Raw genomic sequence first — 24,867 nt, 5'->3', positions numbered from 1 at the left:
GAAAGTGAATTATTATTATAATATTCAATTATAATTGAAGAAATTCAAGTATGTTGGACATCAGCTGATTTTACTCGAAAAAAAAGGTTATTACCAGATAATGGAAAATCGGAAGTATATTTATCACATACGTATGTAAGTCCCATGTAAAATTATGATTTTGTTGTTCAATGCAATTAAATTCAATTTAATTCAAATTCAATTTAAATGTGTAACTCAGCAACTTGCTAGTTTTTAATCATATTCGCTTTGCATCAATTACAAGACATCAAGACAACAATACTTTATGTTTTAATATTAAAACACAGCGTGTTCGTATCATTACAATACAATCCCACCCAAAGCGAGCCTTATCATCAAGGATTTCTTAACACGAAAAACTTGTGATTGTATGACTGTATGTTTTCTAAATGGCAGTGAAAGCTAGACTCTTCTACAGTTTCTCATCACACCTTCACTGAGGTCACATTTAAAAAGGTAAAAACTAAAAAGGAAGGAGGGAAGAATACAAAAAAGGTAACCTTGAAAAAAAAACCAATGTAGATGACAGGGCTGTATCGAATACTTTGAAGCGTCAAAGCTTCATTCATAAAGTTAACATTTGAATTCTAAATCAACATTCATATCCTGTGCAGCTTTTATTATGTGTATTTATTCTGTTGAATCCCACTATTTCTGCACAGTTTGAGATTAAAACACCGTGTCCTAACTGTGTGGTTTGTTTACATGATGTAACAAAAGTGCATGATATATCTAACGGATTCAGTGTGGACAGAGAGCGTCCAATGAATGAATAAATGTGAATAAATAAATAAATAAACTACAAATTACTGTACTTGTATTCAATAAATTTAGTTGATTATTGGTTTAAAAAAAGACTTGCACGATGAATTACTTTATTTAAATGGAGTTATGACACCATAAAATATGAGAAAAGACAACCTTCGTTTCATTTTAAAACCTCAATAGAAGTTTAAAATGTAAGAAAGAGGACATTCAGCATCTCAGTACTTTAAAGGGTACCAACCTAATTACACCAGTACTAACAAGTATCAATTCACATTAAGTCAACCAGTGCCAAATTTTGGTACCTAAAGGCACACCCTGCTGAGAGCTCTGGGTTCAGAGAGGAGATGATAGCATCCTGAAGCCGAGTAGGCTTATTTTGTTTAAGAAATAGCTTAGTATCACTTTTGTTTGTGATTGTATTTTTTAAATTACATACTTATAATAGATAGTTTTGTCAAAAGAGTCTTATCTCCATGTGTCCATAGGGCAGAGGAGGCATGTAAGCATAGGGGCAGAAGGACTTGCTGATTGCACCACGTACATTTTTTTTTGTTATTAAAGAAAGATCTAAGTACAGAAAAACAGTTACCCTTGGATACCTTTACCAAATTCTTAGAATGCATGTCATTGGTATTGGCAGATAACGGCTTAAAAATGAAACATCTGCATCCACCTGAAATGAACTTTTCTGCCAATATGACACGTGGACAAGATGACACTTTAATTATGCAATTTTAGCTAGTTAAAATAGGTTGAATTCGGCATAGTTTTGGCTATTGTCAGGATTGAATCAGGGGATAGTGCATCCAGGTTTGTTAAGGTGGGAGGATTTTTGCAGTTTTGTTTAAAATTTGTTAAATAACAATGAATATGGCATGTTCGGATAAAAAGAAAAAATTCAGATAAAGAGCTCCTGACATGTTTTTAATAAATAGAGATCAGGAGCTTTTCTCAAGGGAACTCTAGCTTTGTGTGTGTGTTTTTCTTAGATACTGTACATCAAACCTTTGAATCCACTGAAGCAGGAAAAAGGGGGGTTTGGATGCCTTCCAGTGAGTAGCAACAGTAATTGATTTCAGCTGGTGTACAGAGAGACACAGTTCATGGGTTCAGGTCAGAGTTTCTTCTTACACCACAGAGGAGAGACAGCAAATCAAATATTTTAGCAGAGTGTCGAAGGACCAGATCGAATGACTTGCTGAGTGAAGTGTGGAAGAGGGCATTCACAATGGACTGATAAACAGTTTTAACAGTGCAAGTGTATCGATGTGAAATGCCTATTTTCATAATACTGTTTAGGGTTCCTACAGCTTAAGGCAGTTTTGATTTAAGACTTTTTAATACCACTCAAAGTCAAATTTAAGACCAATTCCACAATAACCAAATTTGAAGATAAAAAAAAACATGAACTGACACCATTTACTTATTAGAGACAATTTTGCTTTAATATTTACTTCAACATAAAACGATATATGTTTTCTTTTTGGTCAAGTTAGAAAGTTAATGTACTTCAAATGCTGAAAAAAATGTAAAACTTTCTCTACTGTTGATTGTGAAAAACAATGAACATATTATGTTATTAAAGTATCCATTTGGTTTGCCTTGAAAAGGCAAGTTCATTTTCGATTTGAAAAGATGTTGTAAATGTATACAAGTGTTGTTGGTTCCTTTTTCCTGATCTGTGAAACTTTAAATTCTGTAAAAAAAAAAATACATTTTACAAAAAAAATGGTTTTCACAATGCAGTGTCAGAAAAATATTGTATAATATCTTTTAATACTAATTAAGGTTTTATTTTTTCATTAATGAATTTAATTTAAGTTTTTAAGGCTCCGCGGGAACCTGAGTATTTGAAAGATCAACCTCTCCTAATATAAAGTGTTGTATCATTCATCACAGAAAAGAGATCACTGTTATGACGATTAAATTGCCTCATCCCTACTTCATCTTATTCAATCACCAGTCATTTTCTCACTGAGCCACATCACCAATAGTTGGTCTAAAACCACGTTTGCACACACAGGCACACACAGATTAGCAGCCAGTGATAAATGGAAAGCAGCACACGGCAGAGAGACAGGAAAAGAAGCCTACAGTGTCCTAATCTCATTAGCTCCTGTGTTAGCCGCACCCTCAGTGGATTAGCAGTAACTGTCTGCTGAGCTAGTCGCATGGAGACAGAGAGAGCGAGAGGAAAGTCCTGAGGAGAAAGCGTCGCTGCCTCTCTTTGAGATCAGTCTTTGAGTCCACACTACATCGAGGTTTGTCTCCAGCGACTGGATCCCCGTGGAGAAGCCCCTCTGGCTCTGCTTCCCTCACTTTTGTCTCATAACAGTACTCAGAGCCAGCTGCAATGCCTTATCATCATAATGGAATATATTGACATTTAAATTTCAGCCTGTTTTTTTTTCTATTTCGTATACTTGCCCACTTGAGGGGAAATAGATTTTGGATTTGTTCTAGTCACAAAAAAAAGATGCTGCCAGTCTTCATCAAAAGTGGGCGTCTTTTGTTGCAAGTTAATGAGACAGCTTGATTGATTGTCGAGCTAGGTATAAAAAGTTTTTCCCACATTGTCACAGGTGGCTGACCCTGATTAATTTTGCAAATGCCAAAGAGTCAAATGACTACAGGGAATTAAATTTGCTATCTGATGAAACCAGAATTTCCACCAGAATGTGATGATGAAAACTTGAGTCATTTCTAGGGCTGCACCTGACTCAGAATTATGCCAGTCGATTCAGATTTTTCTGTTCAATACAAATATTCAACCATTCATTTTGTTTTCCATATTGAGTTTTATAGATTGCCGTTCAGAGGGCGATTACTGTGACAGCAGCATTCACGTCATATAGTAAACAAGCTAACGGAGCTAATGACAGATCATAAATGTGCAACATTTCTTGCAGACACTAGATACCAACAAAAACCTGAGACTGCATCCTATTAACTTGCTGTGAACCACAAATACACCACTCCTTCACCTTACACTGCAGTCTCTCTCCCCTTTGTGCCACTGCCTGCATTTTGGCATCTGCAAAGAGTAGCGTGAAAGTGAAGAGCACTCACTCTGCAGCAAAATTTGGGGATCAAAACATCCCCAGAAGTACACTGCACCGAAAAAAAAACCCACTGCTCGACTTGAAGCAGTCTCAGTCGACTGAGGGTCTCCGACTGATGATCCAAGCCTCCGACTTTCAAGGGGCAGCCCTAGACATTTGAGCGATAAAAGATGTCCGTTTTGCATACTTGTACAACAGTTTAAGAGACATGTACTTCAGAAACTCACCACCAGGGTTAATGTTTTAGAGTGATGCTGCACATTGTCCGACACTCATAATTTGAACATTTTATTAATAAAAATATGTTTCAATCTGACAAGGACCAAAGTCTGATGGTGCCATGCAGGTTTTACGAAAGATTACATTTCAAAGTCCCAGTAATCTGAAAAAAGTCAGACGGTTATCCCGAAAACAAATGTGCATCTCTTTGAAGGGAACATTTCCACAAAAATGCACTACATACTCATAACCAAACAGAAGCACATCACTAATCAGCCACTGGACCTTCCTACCTTGTCTTACCCTGATGTTTTCATCCTAAACTTAAAGGCCCCCATACCAGCAGGTGCTGATGGCCTTCCGGTTACCCGTTTTGAATGACAAATACAGACTAACATGATTCAAGACAGTTGGCCAGTTAGCACACTTATAACTCAACCCACGTTCAAAGAATAAGGGATATTTACAATACCCCAGATAACAATAACAAAAAGAATAATTAACTATTTCTGCTAAAGAGCTCAACGGCTAAAAACAGAGTCTTCACTAACGTGTTTGTTTTGATCTCATGCCCTCCTGATTTTAGCCGTTTGTGTGCTTTTCTGAATTCAGAGTGTCCTCTCATGCACTTAGCTGAACAGCCAAACAGACTGATTTCATTCACTGACAGGCTCTACTGTCTCCAACAAGGATTCAACATGCTGTATCAGCCCAAAAAACAGCCAACAAAAGCCGACTATCACTAACGGTGTTGGAGAAACTGCAAAAATTAGGGCAACAGATGCTCCCTGCTGGCCCAAAATTGAGTACTGACTGACCATCGGCTGGGTGTCTCAGGGACCTAAACCTTACAAATGAAGGCGATGAGTAAGAGCCAATCAGAGGCAGAGTCTGCATTGACATCGTTCTGTATATTTAGTTCTATGCTTCAGTTTGGGAGGATGTAGCACAAGATACATGATAGAAATTTCCAACGTTAAGTAGTTGTCTAACCCCCTTGTAGAAAAAAAATCTCCCAATCCTGCCACTGCCACCCGCCTCACTCACGCACCACGGTTGCCATGGCAACTGCTCAGGTCCATTCAAGACACTTGAGACAGCGTGCTCTGAGCGGTGGCACACAGAGATGGACCGAGACCGACACCCTGAACAGCGCCCTGCTACGGGCCACAGCAGCTACAAGCACATTCCTCTTACTGTCCACACACACACACACACACACACACACACACACACACACACACATCCACACACACACACACAGAAGACTGTTTTTTCTTTTTTCTTTTTTTATTGAGTCACTGGGCACCTCTGGGGGATTCTTTAAGGATATTTGGGTTAGGAGCAAATATTACCAAAAATGTCCTTTGAACTCCAGCACACAACAAAATAATATCTTCCATCCAGACTATTCTGTTCTGGAGTATTGAAGCTGCATGTGCAGATTCTTTGTTGCTGTAGAACATAGAAATGAATAAAGAAATTGATTGACAGGATTCCCGCAGATCCTTAAAGAGTCTTTTTTTGAGACTGCATTTCAAAAAGCTCAAAATAATGTGTAACTTTAAAAATAATAATTTACCAAATATCTCTTACATTAACATAACCAAAATGTCATGTTTCATATTTAAATAGTTATTAAAAAAAATTAATTCCCTAACTTTACGTAATTGATGGCGATTGATCTTTTTTTCCCTTAAAAATTGGCTACTGTAAAATTGGTCTTAAATTCGATTCCAAATGGCATTAAAATGTCTTTAATCCTACTTGCCCTCAGCAGTGAGAACCGTAGACTGATTCATTAGGATGCTTTCACAACTGTGGCCCAACCATCATTGAAACACAGCGTACTGAGCACATCTTTGTGCTGAAACTCATGTTTTCAAATATCAGTGTATTCCTGCAACAGAATATTGATCTTTCAGCCTGCCCTAGTCCACAATTCTAGTTACAGCATTTAGCAGCCCAAATGATGGTTTCTGACCAGGAAAAAGCATTCTGATTTTAACAGCAGATTACTTTGTGCTTAAACAGCACATTTTTGCCCATGGGGATTTAGAAATACGCTTAACATGATTTTGGTTACATGCAAACAACCTCATTAAAGCCGCGATTTGCATGTTAGCAGAGAAATGTATTCACTTCATTAACTTTTGGTGTATTCTCCTACACTAAACAATTCTGAGCAAGATCACATGAAGTTTAAATCATGCACAGAGGGCATGCTCTGTCTGGACTTTGCAGTCGTTGCTGCACACATGCCAAAGGGCTTGCACCATGTGGATGCTTTGTTCTGAGGGACAGCTGTGAAAAAGTGGCGACTGCAAACCGGATTGCTGTCAGCCTAGATTTTGGTGGCGCAACGTGCCAGACGTTTTTTTATGAGCTAGCAAGAGCAAGCGCTATGCAAGTTCAGTTCATACAGATAATAATTAACTAGTTCACGTTCACAGCTTACACACTGAATTTTCAGGTTATGGATGATCAACAATTCAGTTGATTGGTCTACAGGGCATGCAGTGCTGTCAAAGTATATTAAATTCGCTGTGAGCTTTGATTGAGGAAAATATGCATTTGATATTGATGATAGAGTGGTTTATATCAAGTGTGCCTTTGTAGACAGTGCATGTACAGCATTTCTCCTCTTTCCACTAGAAGACTGACTTGCATTAAAAGAATAAATGGAGAAGAACCAAAAGCTCTGTGCTTTTACCAGTTACCATTTCACGTTAATTAAAACAAATTTCACACTTCCAGTCTGTGATAGTGTCAGCTATTTTAAGCCACATGAAGACTGAACATGTGTGTTATACTTTGCAATGTTTCAGTGATTAATAGGATCATGTTACCGCCCCAGAAATGTGCTATGGTAGAAAAGAAATGTAGAAATACTGCTTTAGGCTCTCTCTTCCTCTGTCTGCTCTCAACCTTTGCTTCACCTTCTCTTTTCTGAATCCTGGTCTAACTCTGTCTAACTCTGTGCAGCTGGAAATGCCTTATCTTGTGTGCCCCAATGGCTTCATAAGAGTCCTTTCTGAAACCCCTCCTCCCTTCCTCAGTCCCCCAGAGGTAAGAGCTTCTCCCTCCTCCACCTGAGCATCTGCTCCCCACACGGCAGCCTGCAGCCCTCCCTCACTCTCACCCCTTTATCCACTCTCCCTCTGGTTTGCTGTGGACAAGTAAGCTCCCCACCTCCCCTCCTAACAACTAACAAGCCTCCAGTATTTACCTGCCCTGACTGCATCCCACTTCTACTCTAGGGAAAAGAGTCTTTTCAGCAATCCTCCAAAAAAAAGAGGGGGATTGTAGGACTCTCTCTCTAAATTTAGTAGTTTTTATCCAAGCCTTCCGAATTTGATTAGATGTCCGACTCCTTCATCGGGGCATTTTTGCTCAGTTACAGAGGTTACTGAGTTTTAAACGTAGTAGCTGGCTTTATGTCGTGTTCACATCATATGGGATTGAGGCAATTTTCATGTTTACAAATTGCAAGTGTTCACATCTTGACATGAAAGCAGCATTACAGTAGATGCAAATCCAACTATAGGTAAACAGACCTCCTTTGAAGCTCTCATTACCTGTATCGTTATTCAGTTGTAGTGGAGACGAGTGTTATACATGCAGTTGTGGCCAATATACAGTATACTGCAAACTGCAAGTTAATACACTGACTGTCACTGAAGTGTAAAAAAAATGCAGAAGTCAGCTGCTTTAAAGGTTCTGTATGCAACATTCAGAGCATTAATATAAGAGCAAACCACATTTTGCTGTGTCAAGATTTAGTGGAGTTTAGTGTCCAGAGCAGAGAATAGTCGCTCCTGTCTATGTTGTAACCTGAAGCCGTTTTTAGAAAGAGATTCTGAGATAGGGCTGCAATAAAGACCCATTATTTCGCCATTTTTTTTGGTTGTTTTATGTTTTTGTTTTGTTAACAGGACAAAACAGCGGTGGCATCATGTCGACCTCATGTTGACCAGGCGAGACATTTAACACAACAGCATTGGCCTCAAGCGTGACATAACATATACATCAGGCAACCCTTTCTAAACAGTAACAGTAACATTGCAGTAACAATTATTTGCCATCTCTGTGACTGACCTCGGCCTCTGCTCGGAGGGTAAAAAGCTCCCGAATCTTGTTGTCTCACCAATTTGCAGACATTTTAGGCTCCTGTTCTACTTCTTCAGGTTAGCTGCTGTCTGCTGCTACTACCTGCTACTACGTGCATGTAAGTGCATGTGTGTATCCTGCTGACTAACTCATATGGCAGTTACATTATATATAACAGTGGCAATACATAAGCACATTGTTCACCCTCCAGCTGCCCTAGTTAACACCAGTAATGTAGCCCTTTTGACACACTGCTTATGGAGTTAGCACCATTAGCTGCTGCCGATTCAAATGTTCTTAATATTGCATACAACCTCTTTAAATCATCTCTGTTTATGATTTGTTTAATTATCTATACACTCATTTATTTGTGTATGTCTAGTCTCAGCTAAATCTGAAATAAAATGGTTGATCATTTTTTAAATGTCAAATAACATCAGTGACAGTTAAATGCCTTAAACTATCATTCGCAGCACCAGTCTGCACCTGTGACATTTTGCATGTTAGAAAGATACCATGAAAATGTGGGAATTGGGACACAGCCATGGAGCACACATTTGACTAACAGCAAGACTACACTGACGTGCCATGTGATCATGGATTTGAATTAACCGGACATTTCTTTGGATTGGGAGTCCTCTTTGGGTGACTTGTCTGCTTCGCTGGAAATGATATAGTGGTTAAACTAACACTTTTTAACACATGTTTGAGCAGAGACGTCTTTGCCATAGGTATAAAATCACGCTGATTATTTTATAACATTCATCAGTGAAATCGGGAGCCTCAGATAATTACTGTACAAGTCTGTACAACCTAAATCCAATAGATCAACAGTAATGTGTGTATAGTATGAGGGGTTTGTGTTATTGTCTGCAGCAGGGTGGTCCAGGGGCTCTGTGCCTCTGCGGGCCTCCCTGTGGGGTTATTTACTCTGTTACATGGCTGCAGTTCTGCTGAGTGTGTCACACTGAACATTCACACAAACACAGAGATACACACACACACACACACACACACACACACAAAATGCATGTACTAGAGAGAACGAATATGTGCACAGTGAGAAGACATTCTGTACATAACATAAATCTATAACTGCTGCATTACACACAGTCATACACACTCGCAGTGCTTACACAGCGACACTTTCTCTGCCAGCACCAGTCCATTCAGATGAAGGATGACGACCCGGCTGAGGCACACAGCCCTCTGAAATTAGCCACATTTATAACAGCTGTGTCAAAATCGTACATGTACACACACACACACACACACACACAAAGAAATACACTGTTCCTCATTTTCTCTCACACCAACACAGTGTACCTCACACCCTTGTTTACTCTGCCGGTTTGACATCCATACTGCTGCATTAAACCCGTCACACTGTTGGACAGATAGTTGTCTGGTGGCATTATGTGTTATGCGTTGACCTTTTAGCTGTCTACCACCTGTCCTTTGTGCCACACATTAATGGCCATGTTTTCATGCACAAAATATCGCAGTTGTTCCCTTTATTCAGAAAAAGACAATATTTCCTACCAGTTGTGGAAGAAGAACTAAGATATATTTTACTCAACTAAAAGTTTCAATACCACTGTGCAGGAATACTAGACTTTGTCTGAAGTCTACGTTCAGAACACGAAAAGTTTGTTCTCAGCTGGAACCAAAAAACAGATTCCAAGAATCAAGAACATAACCAGCTGAAGAACCAGAGCTAATTTGGTGGAAAAGGGCTACGAGCAGAAAATAAAAGGCAAGAGACTGTGTGTCACAAAATGCAGTAAAACCTCAATTGAGATGCATACTCCAAGTACAGGTCCAAAGAATGCTCCTAAAACTTAAATAATACCCTGTGTCTTAATTAGAAAATACTTCATTTAAAAAAAAAGGCAATTCAAAACGGAATATGACCCATGACCCATATTAAATTAAGAATAGTGTCATATTCAGATAGAAGAGGAATATAAATGTGCATGTAAACATAGTCAGTGAAATATCAAACCAAAACCCAATAACAGTCAACAAAGCAGTATTGCAATATGTCCACTTTTTTTTTTTTTTTTGCAATTGTGCTCTCTAATGCTTCTGAAAATTTTGCCAAGAAACGATAACTGCAGACCTTTCCAGGAGTCAGAGGTTAGTCAGACTAAGGCTAATCTTGCAGAAATTGCAGCAGAGTGTTCAAGGCTCTGCACAGTTTGGAAAATGGCGGAGGATGATAAGTTAAAGTATTTGACCTTCTTATGCAGCTCCTTCAGCCTAAGCAGGCAGTGTTGTCAGGGTGTGTTGCTGTTTCATGTTTGGAATAAATGATATTCAGTTTGTCAGTCCAGATATATAAATGTGCTGGAGCAGAGAAGGAGGCGGATGGTCGGTATGTCAGAAAGTGTGTGTGTGTGTGTGTGTGTGTGTGTGTGTGTGTGTGTGTGTGTGTGTGTGTGTGTGTGTGTGTGTGTGTGTGTGTGTGTGTGTGTGTGTGTGTGTGTGTGTGTGTGTGTTTGAGCGCAGAGGCTTCCCCTCAGTCGGTGCCTCATCAAGGGTAATGGGCCATGATGAATCAGAACCTAATCAATGTGCATTACCATTAGGATTTATGCCCATGCTCGCTCTCAGCGGCCCGGCCACAGCAGTGGACGGGCAAAATCAACATCGTTTAGCCAAAGCAGAGGAGATGCTTTCCACAACCCCAAGTTGTGTTGAATCAGCCGCCTGTCAAGCCAGCATGTTCAACTTGAAGACCAGCATACACAAACACACGCACACATGCACACAGTTATTGAATAAGCAGGTTACGTCACCCTGCAGGATCTAAGTGACATAAAAAAAATCGATTAGCAGTGGCTTAATGCAGAGTTCCAGGAAAGGCTTTTTTTGTACTTTGCTTTGAAACATTTGTCAAGGAAGTAACACACTTTAACATTCACACAAATATGTACATTTGCAAACAAACTGTGATGTTTCTGCTACAAGAAGTAGGATTGCAATAATTGTTTAATTACTTAGAAAGGGTCGGAAAATGTTATGTGTTTGTGTAAGGGCAGTTTGTAGAATGTCTACTGTACTACAGCTTGCTTACCACCTGATTTTATACTGATCTATACTTAAAGGAAGCGTCTGGTGGCGTTCTGTACATTTTCTCTTGTCAACAAATCCCATGAGACGACTAAAACCAACCATTGATCCAGTTGTTATCCTAGTGTTTTTCCATACACATGTGCAGGTTTGGCGAGACTCAACGCCGTAGGGATTCAATTTAGGCATTTACGATATCAAGGTATTACAGTATACCAGGATATTAAGAAATAGAGAGTGTGATTATAGGATATTAAGAGTGTGATTTTAAATACTCTGAAAAATAAAGTGTTGTTGCAGCGCTGCTGCAGAGTTGCCTACTGTTATAACTACTATATTTCCACAATTGAAAGCACATATCCACTCATTTGTGAAGCTGTACAAGCTACTACATCAACAAGAACATGGTCCTGCAAATGTTTCACAGTAAAATGCCTTGGGTCAACAACTGAAGGGATTCTGTCAACAGAAATGTTGTCAGAGAGCTTTTATATTGAAACAGAAACAGGAAGTTGATGAGTTGATTTGATGAAACGCAAAAATTCACATTCACACTACACACTAAATAATGACTCATATCACAATCGCAATATCTGTCAAAATAATATTTTTAGTTTGTTTTGGGTTTTTTTTTTGCATATTGTGTAGCCTTATTGCCCACACATTTCTGGTTTTAGTCTGTTCATGGGATTTGTTGACAATAAGAAATAAATATAATATATAGCAACACTAGATTTTTGCCAAAAAATACTCACCGGAAAAGGTAGAAACTGTGTTTAATTGAATTGTTTATTTCAGGATTGTATATTATTTTTAATATGAATGCATAAAGTGGCTCATGGTGACTTAAATGACTCATTCACATAAGTATTTAGTTGAACTGTGAAATGCTCCCTCCTTTATTTTAGTCTTGTCGTGCTTTAACCTCTTATTTATTATTTTGGGTCGAGCATGTGTGTGTTTGTTTTTGTTTTGCATGTCATTCTTCAGCGTGAGCTGTTGTTGTAGGTTTTAAAGTTGGTTCCTCTCATGTAGAAACACACCTTTGTATTTTGTCCTCCCTTTCCAGTCAGATCTCTCTCTTTCTACCTCAGTCTCCTTTCTCTCTGTGTGTGTGTGTGTGTGTGTGTGTGTGTGTGTGTGTGTGTGTGTGTGTGTGTGTGTGTGGACTGGCCTGTGTGTGCAGCTGCGTCCTGCCTGCATTGTGACGTCCCCCGAGCTGTGCCATGTGTTGTCATTTTCTGTTTAACAGCACTTTTCTTTCCCCCTCTTTCCCCTTTTGTCCCACCTTCTCTCACCACCCACTCTGTTTTTGTCCCTGTTGACTGTGTGCAGCCGTGTTGTGCTCAATCCTGTGCCGTGTTGATTTTTTTTTACCCACCTCCCCTGACCCCCGGTGCTTCTCTTGTGGTTTTTGTTTTTGTTCTTATAGTTGCAGGACCCCCGCATGTATGATCAGGTCTATAGGTACTTAGACCTTCCAGGGCAGGTATGTGAAAATACAGCGATTTATTTACACTGTGTGTGATTTCTGCTACAGCAGCTCGCTGCTCAGTTTCTTTACGACAGTGTGAGTGTGTTGACAGTCAGTCATGCCAAAGTATTGGCAGGGAGTGCTGAATGCAGATAGACCAGAGTTATAGAAAACAGAGATTAAATTGTAACTTCATTAGTGCTCAATCAGGCCCGCGCTTCATTCAAATATTTGCTTTATTTTGGTCCAAATCAGTCAATGAGCACTCCCTGTTCTCAAGCTTGCATGACAGTGTTTTCTGTGTGATTTGTCTCATCAGAGAGCTAATTCAGTATACTGTCTGTTCGGAAAGTCCTCATCACATAGATAAAGATGAATAAGTAGCCACTATGTAAACTGAAGGTGAACTGTTTAAGAGGAAGGTGATGGTATTTGGATAATAATGTGGCACATTTGCAGTTAAAGGTATAGCTCAGATTGTTTGAAGTGGGGTTGTATGGAGTATCTATCCATAGTGAGTGTGGTATGACTGTAAGTATGCCTCCAGTTTGGAGAATAAGGCGGGAATTTGACACCGAATATAAGTTACATATAGCTGTAAATGGTGTTAGCAACAAAACTTTTTTTAGCCACATATTATTAAGAGTATTATTGAGGGTGTTTTCACAGCTTTACATTTCTGTCAGACAGCCCGTTCCAAAAGAAAAGCCGTCACTGGCTCCAGGTCTCCATCTACGCTCTCGTCAAAGCCACCAGATACCACTGACAAAAACAGTCATTTTAAATGCTGAGAACACGAGAGCTGCTGGTCAACCACTGCCTCCATCAGTTAGTTAGTTTGTGTTATTGTGTGACTTTGGTGAATCTGAACTAAGCCTTAGACGTCAAAGTCACAGAATAACAAACAAAATATTTGATTGAGGCAGCAGAAGGCCAGCAGCTCCTGTGTTCAGCAATGATAAATCACTGTTTTCTGAATGGAGTCTGGCTTTAAAGAGAGCAATATAACGGCTTAATTAAAAAAAAATACTCTCAATGTAGCATACACTTAAACTGATATTGACGTTTCAAAGTGGGACTTTTTTAAGGTGGCTAAAATCCATTTTGTTGCCGACTCCTCTACAGCAGTAATTGCTTAGCTTCCATGATTCTCAAAACTGAGAGCGTGTTGACTGACATCTACTCTATGTAATACACTGACTATGGATAAGTACTCCATGCAACCCCACTTTTTAAAAAAAAAAACTGACCTATCCCTTTAAACAAAGATGATTTAGCAGCATTTAGCATCAGAAAAGGGTGTACATATCCAGAGGGGGCAACATAGACTCATGTTTAGAATTTATTTATTCTGTTTGTGTATCATAAAATGCTCCTGTCACTCAAGTTTCTCTTCTTATTTATAAATCTGTCACCTTTGCCTGTTGTTATAGTGTTTAACGCGCAGTTACTGTGTATTTCACCTTATAAGATGACAAACTCAATTAATTTCACAGCTAATCTGTTATGTTCTCTCTCTCTCTCTCTCTCCCTCTCGCCTCCTTTCCTCCATCCACACACCATCTCCGCCATCTCCAACACCCCCTTCTTCCCTCTAACCGTTTCTTCCCACACCATCATCATCGTCATCACCATACTGCCTCCCCTCCTCCCCATCACCCTCCCTCCCAAAGCTGAAGGCGATAGACCGTCCACAGGAGCCGGAGAAGATACCCCGGGCGCCACACGACCGTAAAAAGGAGTGGCAGAAGCTGGCACTGGGCGCAGAGCTCGCCCAGGACATCCCCGACGACAAACACAGAGAGGCCAACGGATCTGCAGGTTACCACGACAACAGGTATGTGACGGTGGCTTTGCAGAATTGGAAACTACTTGGAGGTAGGCCAAAATTCTCAGAGACAAACATTTCTGTCTAAACTTATCAGAATCAGAAAAACTTGTGATTAATTTCAGTTGCCAAAATGTAAACCACAGAGAATTATGAGAAAGTGGAATTAAGAAGTACACAATATAAAAATGTTTAACACTGGTATGTCAAATTTTAAAAATAGAAAATAAGAAAGTAATTAAGTATGTGAAGTGTATTAAGTGTGTAAAAAGTATAAAAAAAAGTGCAATATGCTACCTTAGACTCTATAAAGCTAGTACATAAAGTTTCAGAAATATGAAAATATGTGTATTATGCTACGTCTGTTATGTAGGCATGCCATTACAATTTCCAAATCTAGGAGAGCAGGTTTTATGTGTGAAATGATGGGAATAATGTGCACATACATCCTGGCAGAGGTGGAAAAAATCACTAGAATATTGTACTCAAGTAAAAATACTGATAATTAAAAGGCATTTTACTCAAGTGAAAGTTCTAAAAATGTACTGAGGTAAAAGTAAAAAGTATGTGGGAGTGGTAAAATGATATATGATACAATTGTAAATTAAAGAAAATGTGTACAATACAAAATAAATTGCATGAAATGTGTTATACACAAGTGGAACAACACCAGCAACAAGAGTCCTTATGTCCAAAACAAGAGGAAAAAAAAACATTTCTATAGACAGCACAATGTCAGCACCAGCACCAGCATACAGCTGGTTATCAATTATAAATATAGAAAAGAAACAAAACTCAGACAATTAAAACATAATGAGCAACAACAAATAACAAGAGCCATGGACACCACAGCGGGTGTACTAAGCAATATTAAGATACAACCATTGAATAGCCTCAATCAGTAGAATCAAGCATCACCAGTGCAATGTCACACAAACACAAATCTCAGTAAAAGAGAAACGGCACAGTTTGTATACACTGCAGAAGCACAAATGCAATCCTATATTGCTGGGAAAAGTTTTTTGACATTCTCATCTGGCAAGTGAGCTAAATGAATGTTGTACTCACCTGTGTGAAGGCATCCTGTGAATCTTGGATCTGCTCCAGGTTTAACTCCTCTGCTGGTTCATTCCCAAAGCACAGTATGAACCAGTCAACATGGCCTTTCTGTCCCAGTATAACCATCCACTCAGTTCTCTGCTCCCACTGTGCTCCTTAAAGTTTTGAGCTGAATGAGGCTCTGCAGTCACTTCAGGGATTAAAAAAAGGCCTCACACACCTTTTTAAAGGTAGAAGTTCCTCAGGGAAGGCAGAAGTAGATGCATGAGTATTTTAGCACTTGGCATGCTAGCCAGACCCCGCGTGCCTCATCTGAACAGCTGACAAACGCTGTGAGTGTGAAACTCATCTACCTGCCAGGTGCTGCCTTCATCAACATATATGCAACTTTGTTCTTTGCTGTGCTGAGGTGCAACAGTGCTAATTATAATGACATCTCATGTGAGCTTTAAACTGATTGCATTGTTGTTGTTTTTTGCACTACCTACTATCGCGCCCCGTTTCCTACCGCAAACATGTATGACGTATCATTTCCGGAGTGCCAGCTGACGGGTTCACCTGCTCTGTTCTCGTGCGGCCGCAAACACGCCTCCTCTCTGCTGATCTTTATTTGTGTTACTTTCTCACACAGTTTATCATGACACTTTCATTTGTTTTTACGCTGTAACTGACGCGGATAATAGACTGAGGAACAACTTCCGTACATAAAATAAGCAAACTTTACCTGAAGTGGTTAGTTTTTAGCCACCTAAAAAAGGGAGGACTAAAAAAAAATAAATCAGTTTAAATGTACACTATATTTAGAATATTTTCATCACTTAACCTTGCCGTTAGACATCCTTTTTACGGACAGGGAATTAAAGCTGTTGTCTCAAAGCCACCAAACCCCGTTGAAAAAAACGGTAGGATATCTTTATATTAGATAGTTAGTGGCTGAAAATGACAACAGAAATGAACACGTTTGCCGATGTGGCTTATCTCCGCAATAAAATATAATTAAACAAAAAAAAAATACAAAGAGAAAAGCTGACGATCATTTACCCAGAAGTGATTATTTATTTATTTGAGTATGTAGCATATTTATTTACATATAGCTTATGTCAAAGACAGCATGTATGAATGATAAAAGCTTGTATGAAAAGAAAAAAACAACAGACAAATAGATGAAAATACAGTTACAATAGATTTTTAACAAATAAATAAGTAATAGTTGTAGTAGTAATAATAGCTGTTGTAGGAATAGTAATAATAATAATGATAATAATAAGCAGGGGTACAGCAGACAGAATCTTTTAAGAAGTATATTTCAATCAGAAGATTCAGAGGCAAAAATCTGAAATAGAGGTTTTCTTTAAGATGTGCAGTTCTGTATCTGTCCAAAATCCTTTTGATATTACATATTCAAAAATAGAATGTAAATCATTTCAGCACTTTGTTTACAAAAGGAACAGGAAGTTTTAAGTTAGCAATATGGCAATTAGCGTATATTCTGGCGGGTATATTCTACTTAACATTTTGAGTTGTATAGCCTCATTTGAGATACAATACTTATAAATACCGAGCCCTTCTCCAGAGCCATATCCTTCTTGTGATAAAAAGTAGGCTACTTAAGTGAAATTGGAAATACATATTTTTTAATGTACAAGACTACAAGAAACAACTTTTATACAGTAATGAAAGTAAATGTAAATTACTTCCACCCCTGCACTCATGGGAACAATGGAAACACAGCAGGTATAACTTCAGTTTTAAAATATCAACAAGCATCAAAAATACTGATTGAAAAACACTTATTTGTCAGCGGGGCGTAATCACATATAAATTGTGCCCACTCTACAGAGAGCAAGTTCTTGCAATTTATACTTGAGCTTAGACAGCAACAATTAAGGTTCCTCACAGCTGTGGTTGCGTTTATCGTGCCTCAAAGCTCCAATGCTACTCGTATTCAATGATTTCCCTGCCAGTCAGCGTGATTAATAAGAAAATATTTCAGGCAAATTGGTGGGGGTTTTTTTGTAATTTCGCAGCTCATGAATTTAACGAGAAAGCAGACCGCAGTGTCAGCCTATAGATGACTGAGTGCATTATACTTGATGTTATGACCAAATAGCCACAGTGTCTGACCATGAAAACAGCCCAGCAGTACTGAAGTAGCATTGTCTGATTCACTTTTGTAGCTGAGGCAAGTTTGCATTTTTTTCTGATAAATAAAAATAAATAAAAGTGGACCAAGAGACAGAAAGATGATCTGTAATTGTGTTCTACTAAATCAGTACCTTTTTGAATAGACTTTAAGGTTCTTTTACTGTTTTTAAGCTTTAAATTGCAGACTCTGTCATTCTGTATTTCTTTATAAGCTCTCAAATCTTCTGCTGCTGGGTTTTTAAATACACATAATTATACGCACAAGAAAATAGGCAGCGCAGCTTCAGCTTTTGTTTAATGTGCTTCAAAGTTATGAAGTACTTTCTCAAGACTGTTAGGCAGGCTCTGTGAACAAATCTTGTATTCAGGTCTTCACCGTGCCCTCATCCTGCAATATTTTTTTTATAAAGAGTTCAAATCTTAAATAATCTAAACTTTAAAAATAACAGTTTTATATAGTTTTCCTCACATGTATGAATGACATGCTGAGATAAAGGCTTGCTGTATCATTTAAAAAAAGTTTCTTATACCCCTGTGAAGCTTTGGCGACCCCTAGTGGGGGTCAGGACCCCTGAGCTGGCAATCAGTGATATACAGAATACGAAAGAGGAAAACATTTTTAAGGTCCAACCACAAGTATAGTTCACTACATCGAAGTTCTGACAGAAGAAAATATTCATTTGTGAGTGAGGGAAGTTCAAAGAGACACCAAACAAACTGTGAGTTAAGGACAACATATCTCTCTGCTCAGGGCTCCCTTGTACATGGAACATTTGGATGGGCCCTTCTCGCTGGCGGCGCTGCCCTACAGCCAGATGAACGAGTTGCTGAACCGCACCGGAGACAGAATGTATTCACGGCCCCACGACCCTCCACCGCCTCCACCTCTCATGCACCCACTGGGAGAGATCAAGCCACCCTCTGTGATCAGGTGGGACAGCAGAAAAGACATTGCATCAGTTTTATGTCCCTTTAGTAGTACTTTAGGGCTTTGCATTGCAATTACAAACAGTATTAAGCGCTCACACACATTTTCTCGCCTGGAAGTGACTTTCCTGTGTGAAAAAAAGTTAATCCTGCTCATCTCAGCCAAGCAGATTTAAGTGCGAAAAATCATTTGTATTTTCACCTTGTGTCGGATTCCAAAGCACACACAGAAAATTGCAATCCCATCCCCGTCTCTGTGGTTTGTTTGTTTTTTCTCCTATGGATCAGTTGGTCTAGTGAGTGGCGTTTCATTACTTTTTTATTCTGTTCGAGAGGACGAGGATTTTTCACCCTGTTAGAGCTGAACAGAAAAACACAGCGATGGACGCATAGATGGAGATTTTGTGGTCCAAAGCTGAAGAAAAAGGGAAAATGCTCAGAGAAGGGCAGGATCAATAGTGTTAAGGCCACTGAGTGCATTACAGGTTGTTTTTCTGCTGCGCACTTTTGCCGCATATGTCACAGTTTGAAGGGATGGAGAGATCAGAGGGAATGATTAAGGTTGTGGCTGCAGCACCAGAGAAATAGTTGATTGATTTTTTATTTTTTATTTTTTATTTTTTTTCAGAAGTCCTTGCAGCTATCTTTGCCTTTTGCTCTTTCCATCCTAATCTTCGTCTGTTTTTATTACTTTTCAGTCTTTTTCTGACCTTTGGTTCTGGTGTTGTGCTCTTTCTTCCTCTTTTAAGTTGCTATTATCCTCCTCTGTATCCAATCTTCTCCGTTTACCCCCTCCCCACATTTAATGCAGCACTTGGAGGAAATGTAACACATTATTTTCCTCCCCCTTCTCTATCCTGTTGTGATTTTTGTCTGCAGCAATTTTCTCCATAGGAAGAAAAGTGATTGTGGCTCAGTCTTTGTGTTGTCATGTCCTATAGTAGCATGATCCACCCACGCAGCTTCAGCAGCAGCTAATGGCCAATACTGATAACATTTAGTCTTCAGTGTACATGGTACAGTCATGCCTAGATGCGCTCCTAGAAATTCTTTGGCAAGTAGAGTTAAGGACCCCCCACATCTCCAATTCAAACCTCCCTGACAACACTGCAATTTCAGAAAGCCACTGTATGTAGAATTACTCACACCAGTGTCTGTCTTTGTAAACATGGACTCTAAGGTGTGCAGCAGCAGATGCACTGTTTTATGTTGTTTCCCTGAAAATAAGAATTGTTGTGGGGTTTTTTTACCAGACTTACACTGGCTTCACACTGGATTTGGAATGGCGCGTTGACTTTCCATGGAGCACTGGCAACTTGCTTTCGGTGCCCGTGTTGAGCAGTCAGACGTTTACACTGGATGCGTAGTCTCTGCAGCAAGCTGACAATCTGCAGCCATACTGTCAGTGTCTGGTCTATTTTTTCCATGAGCTGAAAGCAAATCTGGCAGGAAAACACACTAAATACTCTATTATGAACAAAATGAATGATAAAATATGAATCCAGTGCTTCCATGATGCTTGTCAGTTGTGTCTAAAGACAGACAGGCCCACAGAAATGCTCACACACACACACTCACAGACACACACAAACAAACAAGTAGGGATGGAGAGACATGGAGAGAGCTTTCCATGTGATTAGAAAGAAGCAGAGAAGGAGAAAAGCTGCTGACCAGTGAAGAGAAATGTGCTCCTGGTGTGAAAGGTACCATAGGTACCAGATCCAAGTCTGCCATGGATGTATAAAAAGACCTGGATAGGCAGTACCCTGTTTATTCCAATGATAGCTGCTTCGTGGCGCATGAAGCCAAAAAAGCTCTATCTTCACCGAAAGAAATTTTCCAGATGATCAGAGAGACTTAAGCCGGGTGAGCCTTCTACTTCCGGTTTAGTGCTCCTCTTACTTGTGTGTTACTAGTGTGCTGTTCTTCCTTACTTTCTAAATGTTGTTAAACAAAACGGACCAGATCCTGATAGTTAAATGAGTCATTTTGAAAGGGTTTTGACATAATCCAATCTGGTTGCAATCTGCAACCCTCACTGCTAAACACAATAAAATTCCCCTAAACAGACCTTTGAACTTTTTGTCTCACTTTTCAGCACTCTGATCCCCTTTTCCTTCTTTTTCTCTCCTCTTCCTTCCAGTTCCAGTTCGGGTTTCTCCGACAGCAGACCTCAGTCTCCAGCACGGACAGCAGGCCTCAACTCCAACACTCCTCCTCCACCGCCTCCCCCTCTTCCCCCACCACCTCCCCCGTTACCCTCCACAGGCCTGCGGGGCACCCCTCCTCCTCCCATCCCTCCTCTACCAGTCCAGCAGCAGGCCCCAGCCATCCCGCCTCCCCCTGCTCCTCTCCAGATCGCTCCGGGCGTTCTGCACCCGGCCCCTCCACCCGTGGCACCTCCTCTCCACTCCTCCCCTGCCCGTCTCCAGCAGGTCCTGGACAGGGGCCAGCCCACAGGCTCTGGGACCCAGTCGGACGGCAGCATCCTGCCTCCTCCCCCGCCACCACCTCCTCTGCCCCTCCCCGGAGCGCGGAGCTCCTCGCCCTGTCTATCAGGCCCGCCACCTGTGCCGGCTTTCCCCTCAGCAGGAGCCATGGCCTCCCCGCCGCCCCACACCCTCCACGATGTGGGGAGCAAGAGGCACCATCCAGCCAATCTGCCACCCATCAGCGATGCACGCAGTGTCCTGTTGGAAGCTATCCGAAAAGGTGGGTCTTGTTTTACCAGAAATGTTTGAAAACTTCTCCTGCAGCGCTCCTTCTGAATACATTCGAGGTGGTAGACCAGCAGCTCCTGTGTTGAGTGAGGCGGAATTGCCGTTTTTGTCAATGAAGTCTGGCTTTGAAGAGAGCATGGATAAATTTCACTCGCTGTTCAGTTCCCCATTGGTAAGAGCTGTCTGTTTGGGAAGTACTGAGCACTGGACTGGAAAAGTCAGACTTGGATTATACTGCATGAGTTCTGTGAGAGTTTGTAAACAGATGCTTTAATATAGTATCAGTTGTTAAACATGTTCCTCTTTTACCTCAAATCAGAAAATTGTCTCAGTTTTTGGATTCTTCGTTAAACGTGGAGGCATGCAAGAAAAAGTCAGGTTTTCGTAACAAATTCAATGTAACACGTAGTTGATATACAAGTGATCATTTGGTGGGGACGTATTCCTTTAAGAAATACATGTGATCTATAAAATAAATGCTGGAAATGTGTCAATAACTCATTTGGTTAATGAACTGATAATCTGAAAAAACACTGGATTATCAGAAAATAAAAGTGGATTTTAAGAAATGATGCCAAAAATTCACTTGCTCCAGCTTGTTAAATTTGAATATTTGCTAATTTCATTGTATAATGCACATCTTTGCATCTGCTGCTCAGACAAAATAAGCAGTTTGAAAACCTCACATGACATGATGAACTAATGTTTCTCTCCTCCTGTTTCTGCGTCTTCCAGGCATACAGCTGCGGAAAGTGGAGGAGCAGCGAGAGCAAGAGGCTAAGCACGAGCGCGTCGGCAATGACGTGGCCACCATCCTGTCACGCCGCATCGCTGTGGAGTACTCTGACTCCGAGGACGAGTCCGAGTTTGACGAAGGAGACTGGATGGAGTGATGGCGATCAGGCAGAGGACAAATGTGTTCAGGTGCCCCCCTCGAACCCTGCACTTCACACCTCGCCATCAGAGCCCTTTCTACTCTGGAAAGAAGCAAAACAACGTTGTTGCTCACCTTTTCCTCTGTCCAGCTTTTTTATCTCTGTCTCGTTGTGGTTTGTGTTCAGGGCAGAGAATCTCCACGTCGCCCTCGTCTGTCTCTCTAGTGTTCCAAGAAAAGTTTTTGCATTCATTCTTTTTCTGCACTACCGCGCGACCTTGTTTCTTCTGGATTTCTTGTGCTGAAATCCCCCCATTGTTTACTATTGTTATACATGAAAATAACTTTTTTTGAAGAACCACTTGTTTTTGTTTCCTATCTGTACGTCGATGTAAAAACAAAACAAAACAAAAAAAGAAAACAGAAAAGGAAAAAATGAAGGCATGTTGCATTTATCTTTTGTTTTCTCCAGCACTGTTTCGCCACCTGGTGGCTTAACATGGCATTGAATGAATGCTGTTTTATTTTATCGTCTTTTACTTACTTTTTTCTGCTGAAACATTTGCAGTTTTAACCGGTCAGTAGTTGCCAATACTGACTTTGAACAAGTCGCTCAGTTTGGACACCAGTCTTTTTGTTTTCTCTCGTCATCAGGACTGACTTTACCACTTAGAACAAGCAGAAGATTGTGTTGGTATGTGATGTGATGATTGCTGTATGGTTGAAAATGAAGAAGGGGAAACATATGGCTGCTTTGGCCACGCGTCTGCATATCCATCCACTTACATCTAACTCTGACCCCAGGGAAATGTCTGCCAAGAGATTGAGCTTTTTGTCTGTCCAGGCTCTGTGGAGCCATCTATGCTCATGTTGAAATTAATGTCAAAGATAAACTCTGAGCCGCTGGTTTTTAGTGAGCGCCCATCCTTTATCTCTTTGCCATAGAAATGGACACTGGAAGCGATGAGATGTTGTAGATGTACATCAGATTTCCTGCCTCTCTCATTGTCCCTGATGCATATTCAGTGTGCCGAGAAAAACTTTGAATTTTGAGGAGGTACCCGTGGTGATGATGAGAGTCTGACCGACACCAGGTACAAACCACGCAACACCACTGAAGGCAGCTCTTCCCTCAGATCCCCCTTTACTGTGTACCTGCCCGCTAACGAGACGCCTTACCTCGTTTGGTTCTACAGCAGCAAACGTCATTCAAAAGAATACATTTTATGTGATACTGCCTCAGGCCTGAAAGAGAAGGATGCCTTGTTTTGGCTCATTTCAGAGAAAATGTCTGCCATCCTTTTCCGTTTGTTCGTTCGTTCTTTCTTCTACTTGCCTTATTGTTCGTACAAAACGTATCGTTGAGTTGATGAATGTATTGTGCTGTTACTACTTACTTGCCTGCGCTTGTATGGATTTGCTGTTTCTATGTTTGGGGGGGAAAAGGGACGGGGGGACAGAAACCCTGGTATAAAAAAAAGAAAAAGATTAGATCAATACTGTATACCATGTAACTTATGTAACTGTTGACTGTAACAGTTTGCTTGAATTAATAAAAATCTAATGTTATGTTTCAGCCCTAAATGTTATGGGTTTGTTGTAGTTGAGCTCAGTTTGTCACATCTCCTCAGCTGAGCCCTGCCGTCCATATGTGCATAACTGAACTGATGAAAAAAGTACTCAATGCCATTTTAATGAAGATTTTTAGTGTAAACACAAAAATGTTAGATAAGACATCCGTCTATCTATTTATGCAGTTGGACTGAAACAATTAAACAAATCTAGATCTGTTAGATTCCGTATAAATTTGTATAAAATCAAGATTGATTGTTGCACATTTTGTCAAAGTTTCATCTTCTTTATGAGAAAGTCTGGCAGGTTTCATCTTGGTCAGAATCTTTAAAGGAGCTCGATACGACATTCAGATATCTGTGAAGCTTGGGCGATATGTAATACTGCAAACAATAATATCTTCCTGAGTTTTCCCAATGGTATTCGGTATATAACGGTGTAAGTGTGCTGCGCTACTGTTGATTTTTTTGTTAGAGCTTTTTTAAGTGGCTAAGGGGCTTATGCTGAGTTTTGGGGTGCGAGTCTGGTCTGTTTCTGCAAATTAGGTGAGTTCCAACTGCTATCGACTGTGTGTAATACACTGACTGTTGGTAAGTACCTCATACAGCCCCACTTAAAAAATCCCAAGCAATCCCTTTAAGTAATACTGTGCACCAGCGCTAAGTCAGTCCTATGAGAGCTGATCATGGCCTCAGCTGTCGGCTCAGGTTAGCTTTATTTCAAATTAAAAGCTCACTTTTATTTAGACTTTATTTAGAATAACTAGAATGTACAAGAATCAAGTTAGTGGATGAGATTTTAGAGGATAATTAGAGTTCAGGTTAGCCTGAAGAACTTAAGGCATGTTTTTTGCTGATGTCTTAGCAAATTGTTTTTGACTTAACTTTTCTTTTGTCTTCTCAAATTACATTTGGATTAGTTCTTTTTTTTTATTTTATTGTGTACTTTGTCACCTGTCATTTCAAGATCACTGTAAACTTTACTGTCTCTTAAAGGGAATTTGTCTTTGGCTA

The 24,867-nt window shown here is 40.0% G+C and overlaps 1 protein-coding gene and 1 long non-coding RNA gene across 5 annotated transcripts in view; one reads left to right on the top strand and one right to left on the bottom strand.

The window, feature by feature from the left end:
- LOC148186847 (uncharacterized) overlaps positions 1-18,505 on the bottom strand; it is a 72,924-nt gene extending 54,419 nt beyond the window's left edge. The window contains exon 1 of the long non-coding RNA XR_015779055.1: positions 15,626-18,505. This is a non-coding gene — a long non-coding RNA (uncharacterized LOC148186847). The remainder of the gene's footprint in view (positions 1-15,625) is intronic.
- The window catches only part of wasf1 (WASP family member 1), an 85,441-nt gene extending 61,583 nt beyond the window's left edge, over positions 1-23,858 (top strand). The window contains exons 7-12 of one of the 4 annotated variants that reach the window (XM_042503790.2): positions 7,056-7,139; positions 12,688-12,744; positions 14,403-14,566; positions 18,513-18,692; positions 20,832-21,400; positions 22,144-23,858. In XM_042503790.2, the coding sequence (XP_042359724.1) occupies positions 7,056-7,139; positions 12,688-12,744; positions 14,403-14,566; positions 18,513-18,692; positions 20,832-21,400; positions 22,144-22,301 (1,212 nt within the window). In that variant the 3' untranslated portion in view covers positions 22,302-23,858. The remainder of the gene's footprint in view (positions 1-7,055; positions 7,140-12,687; positions 12,745-14,402; positions 14,567-18,512; positions 18,693-20,831; positions 21,401-22,143) is intronic. The other 3 variants (XM_042503793.2, XM_042503791.2, XM_042503792.2) reach the window with 3 other exon arrangements.
- The last annotated feature ends 1,009 nt before the right edge of the window (positions 23,859-24,867 follow it).

The sequence above is a fragment of the Plectropomus leopardus genome, chromosome 16 (assembly GCF_026936395.1).
Source record: "Plectropomus leopardus strain MGB_pleo_1.0 chromosome 16, ASM2693639v1, whole genome shotgun sequence".
NCBI lineage: Eukaryota > Metazoa > Chordata > Actinopteri > Perciformes > Serranidae > Plectropomus > Plectropomus leopardus.
The sequence above is the reverse complement of the archived record's forward strand: the minus strand, read 5'-3'. Positions and strand labels throughout refer to the sequence as shown.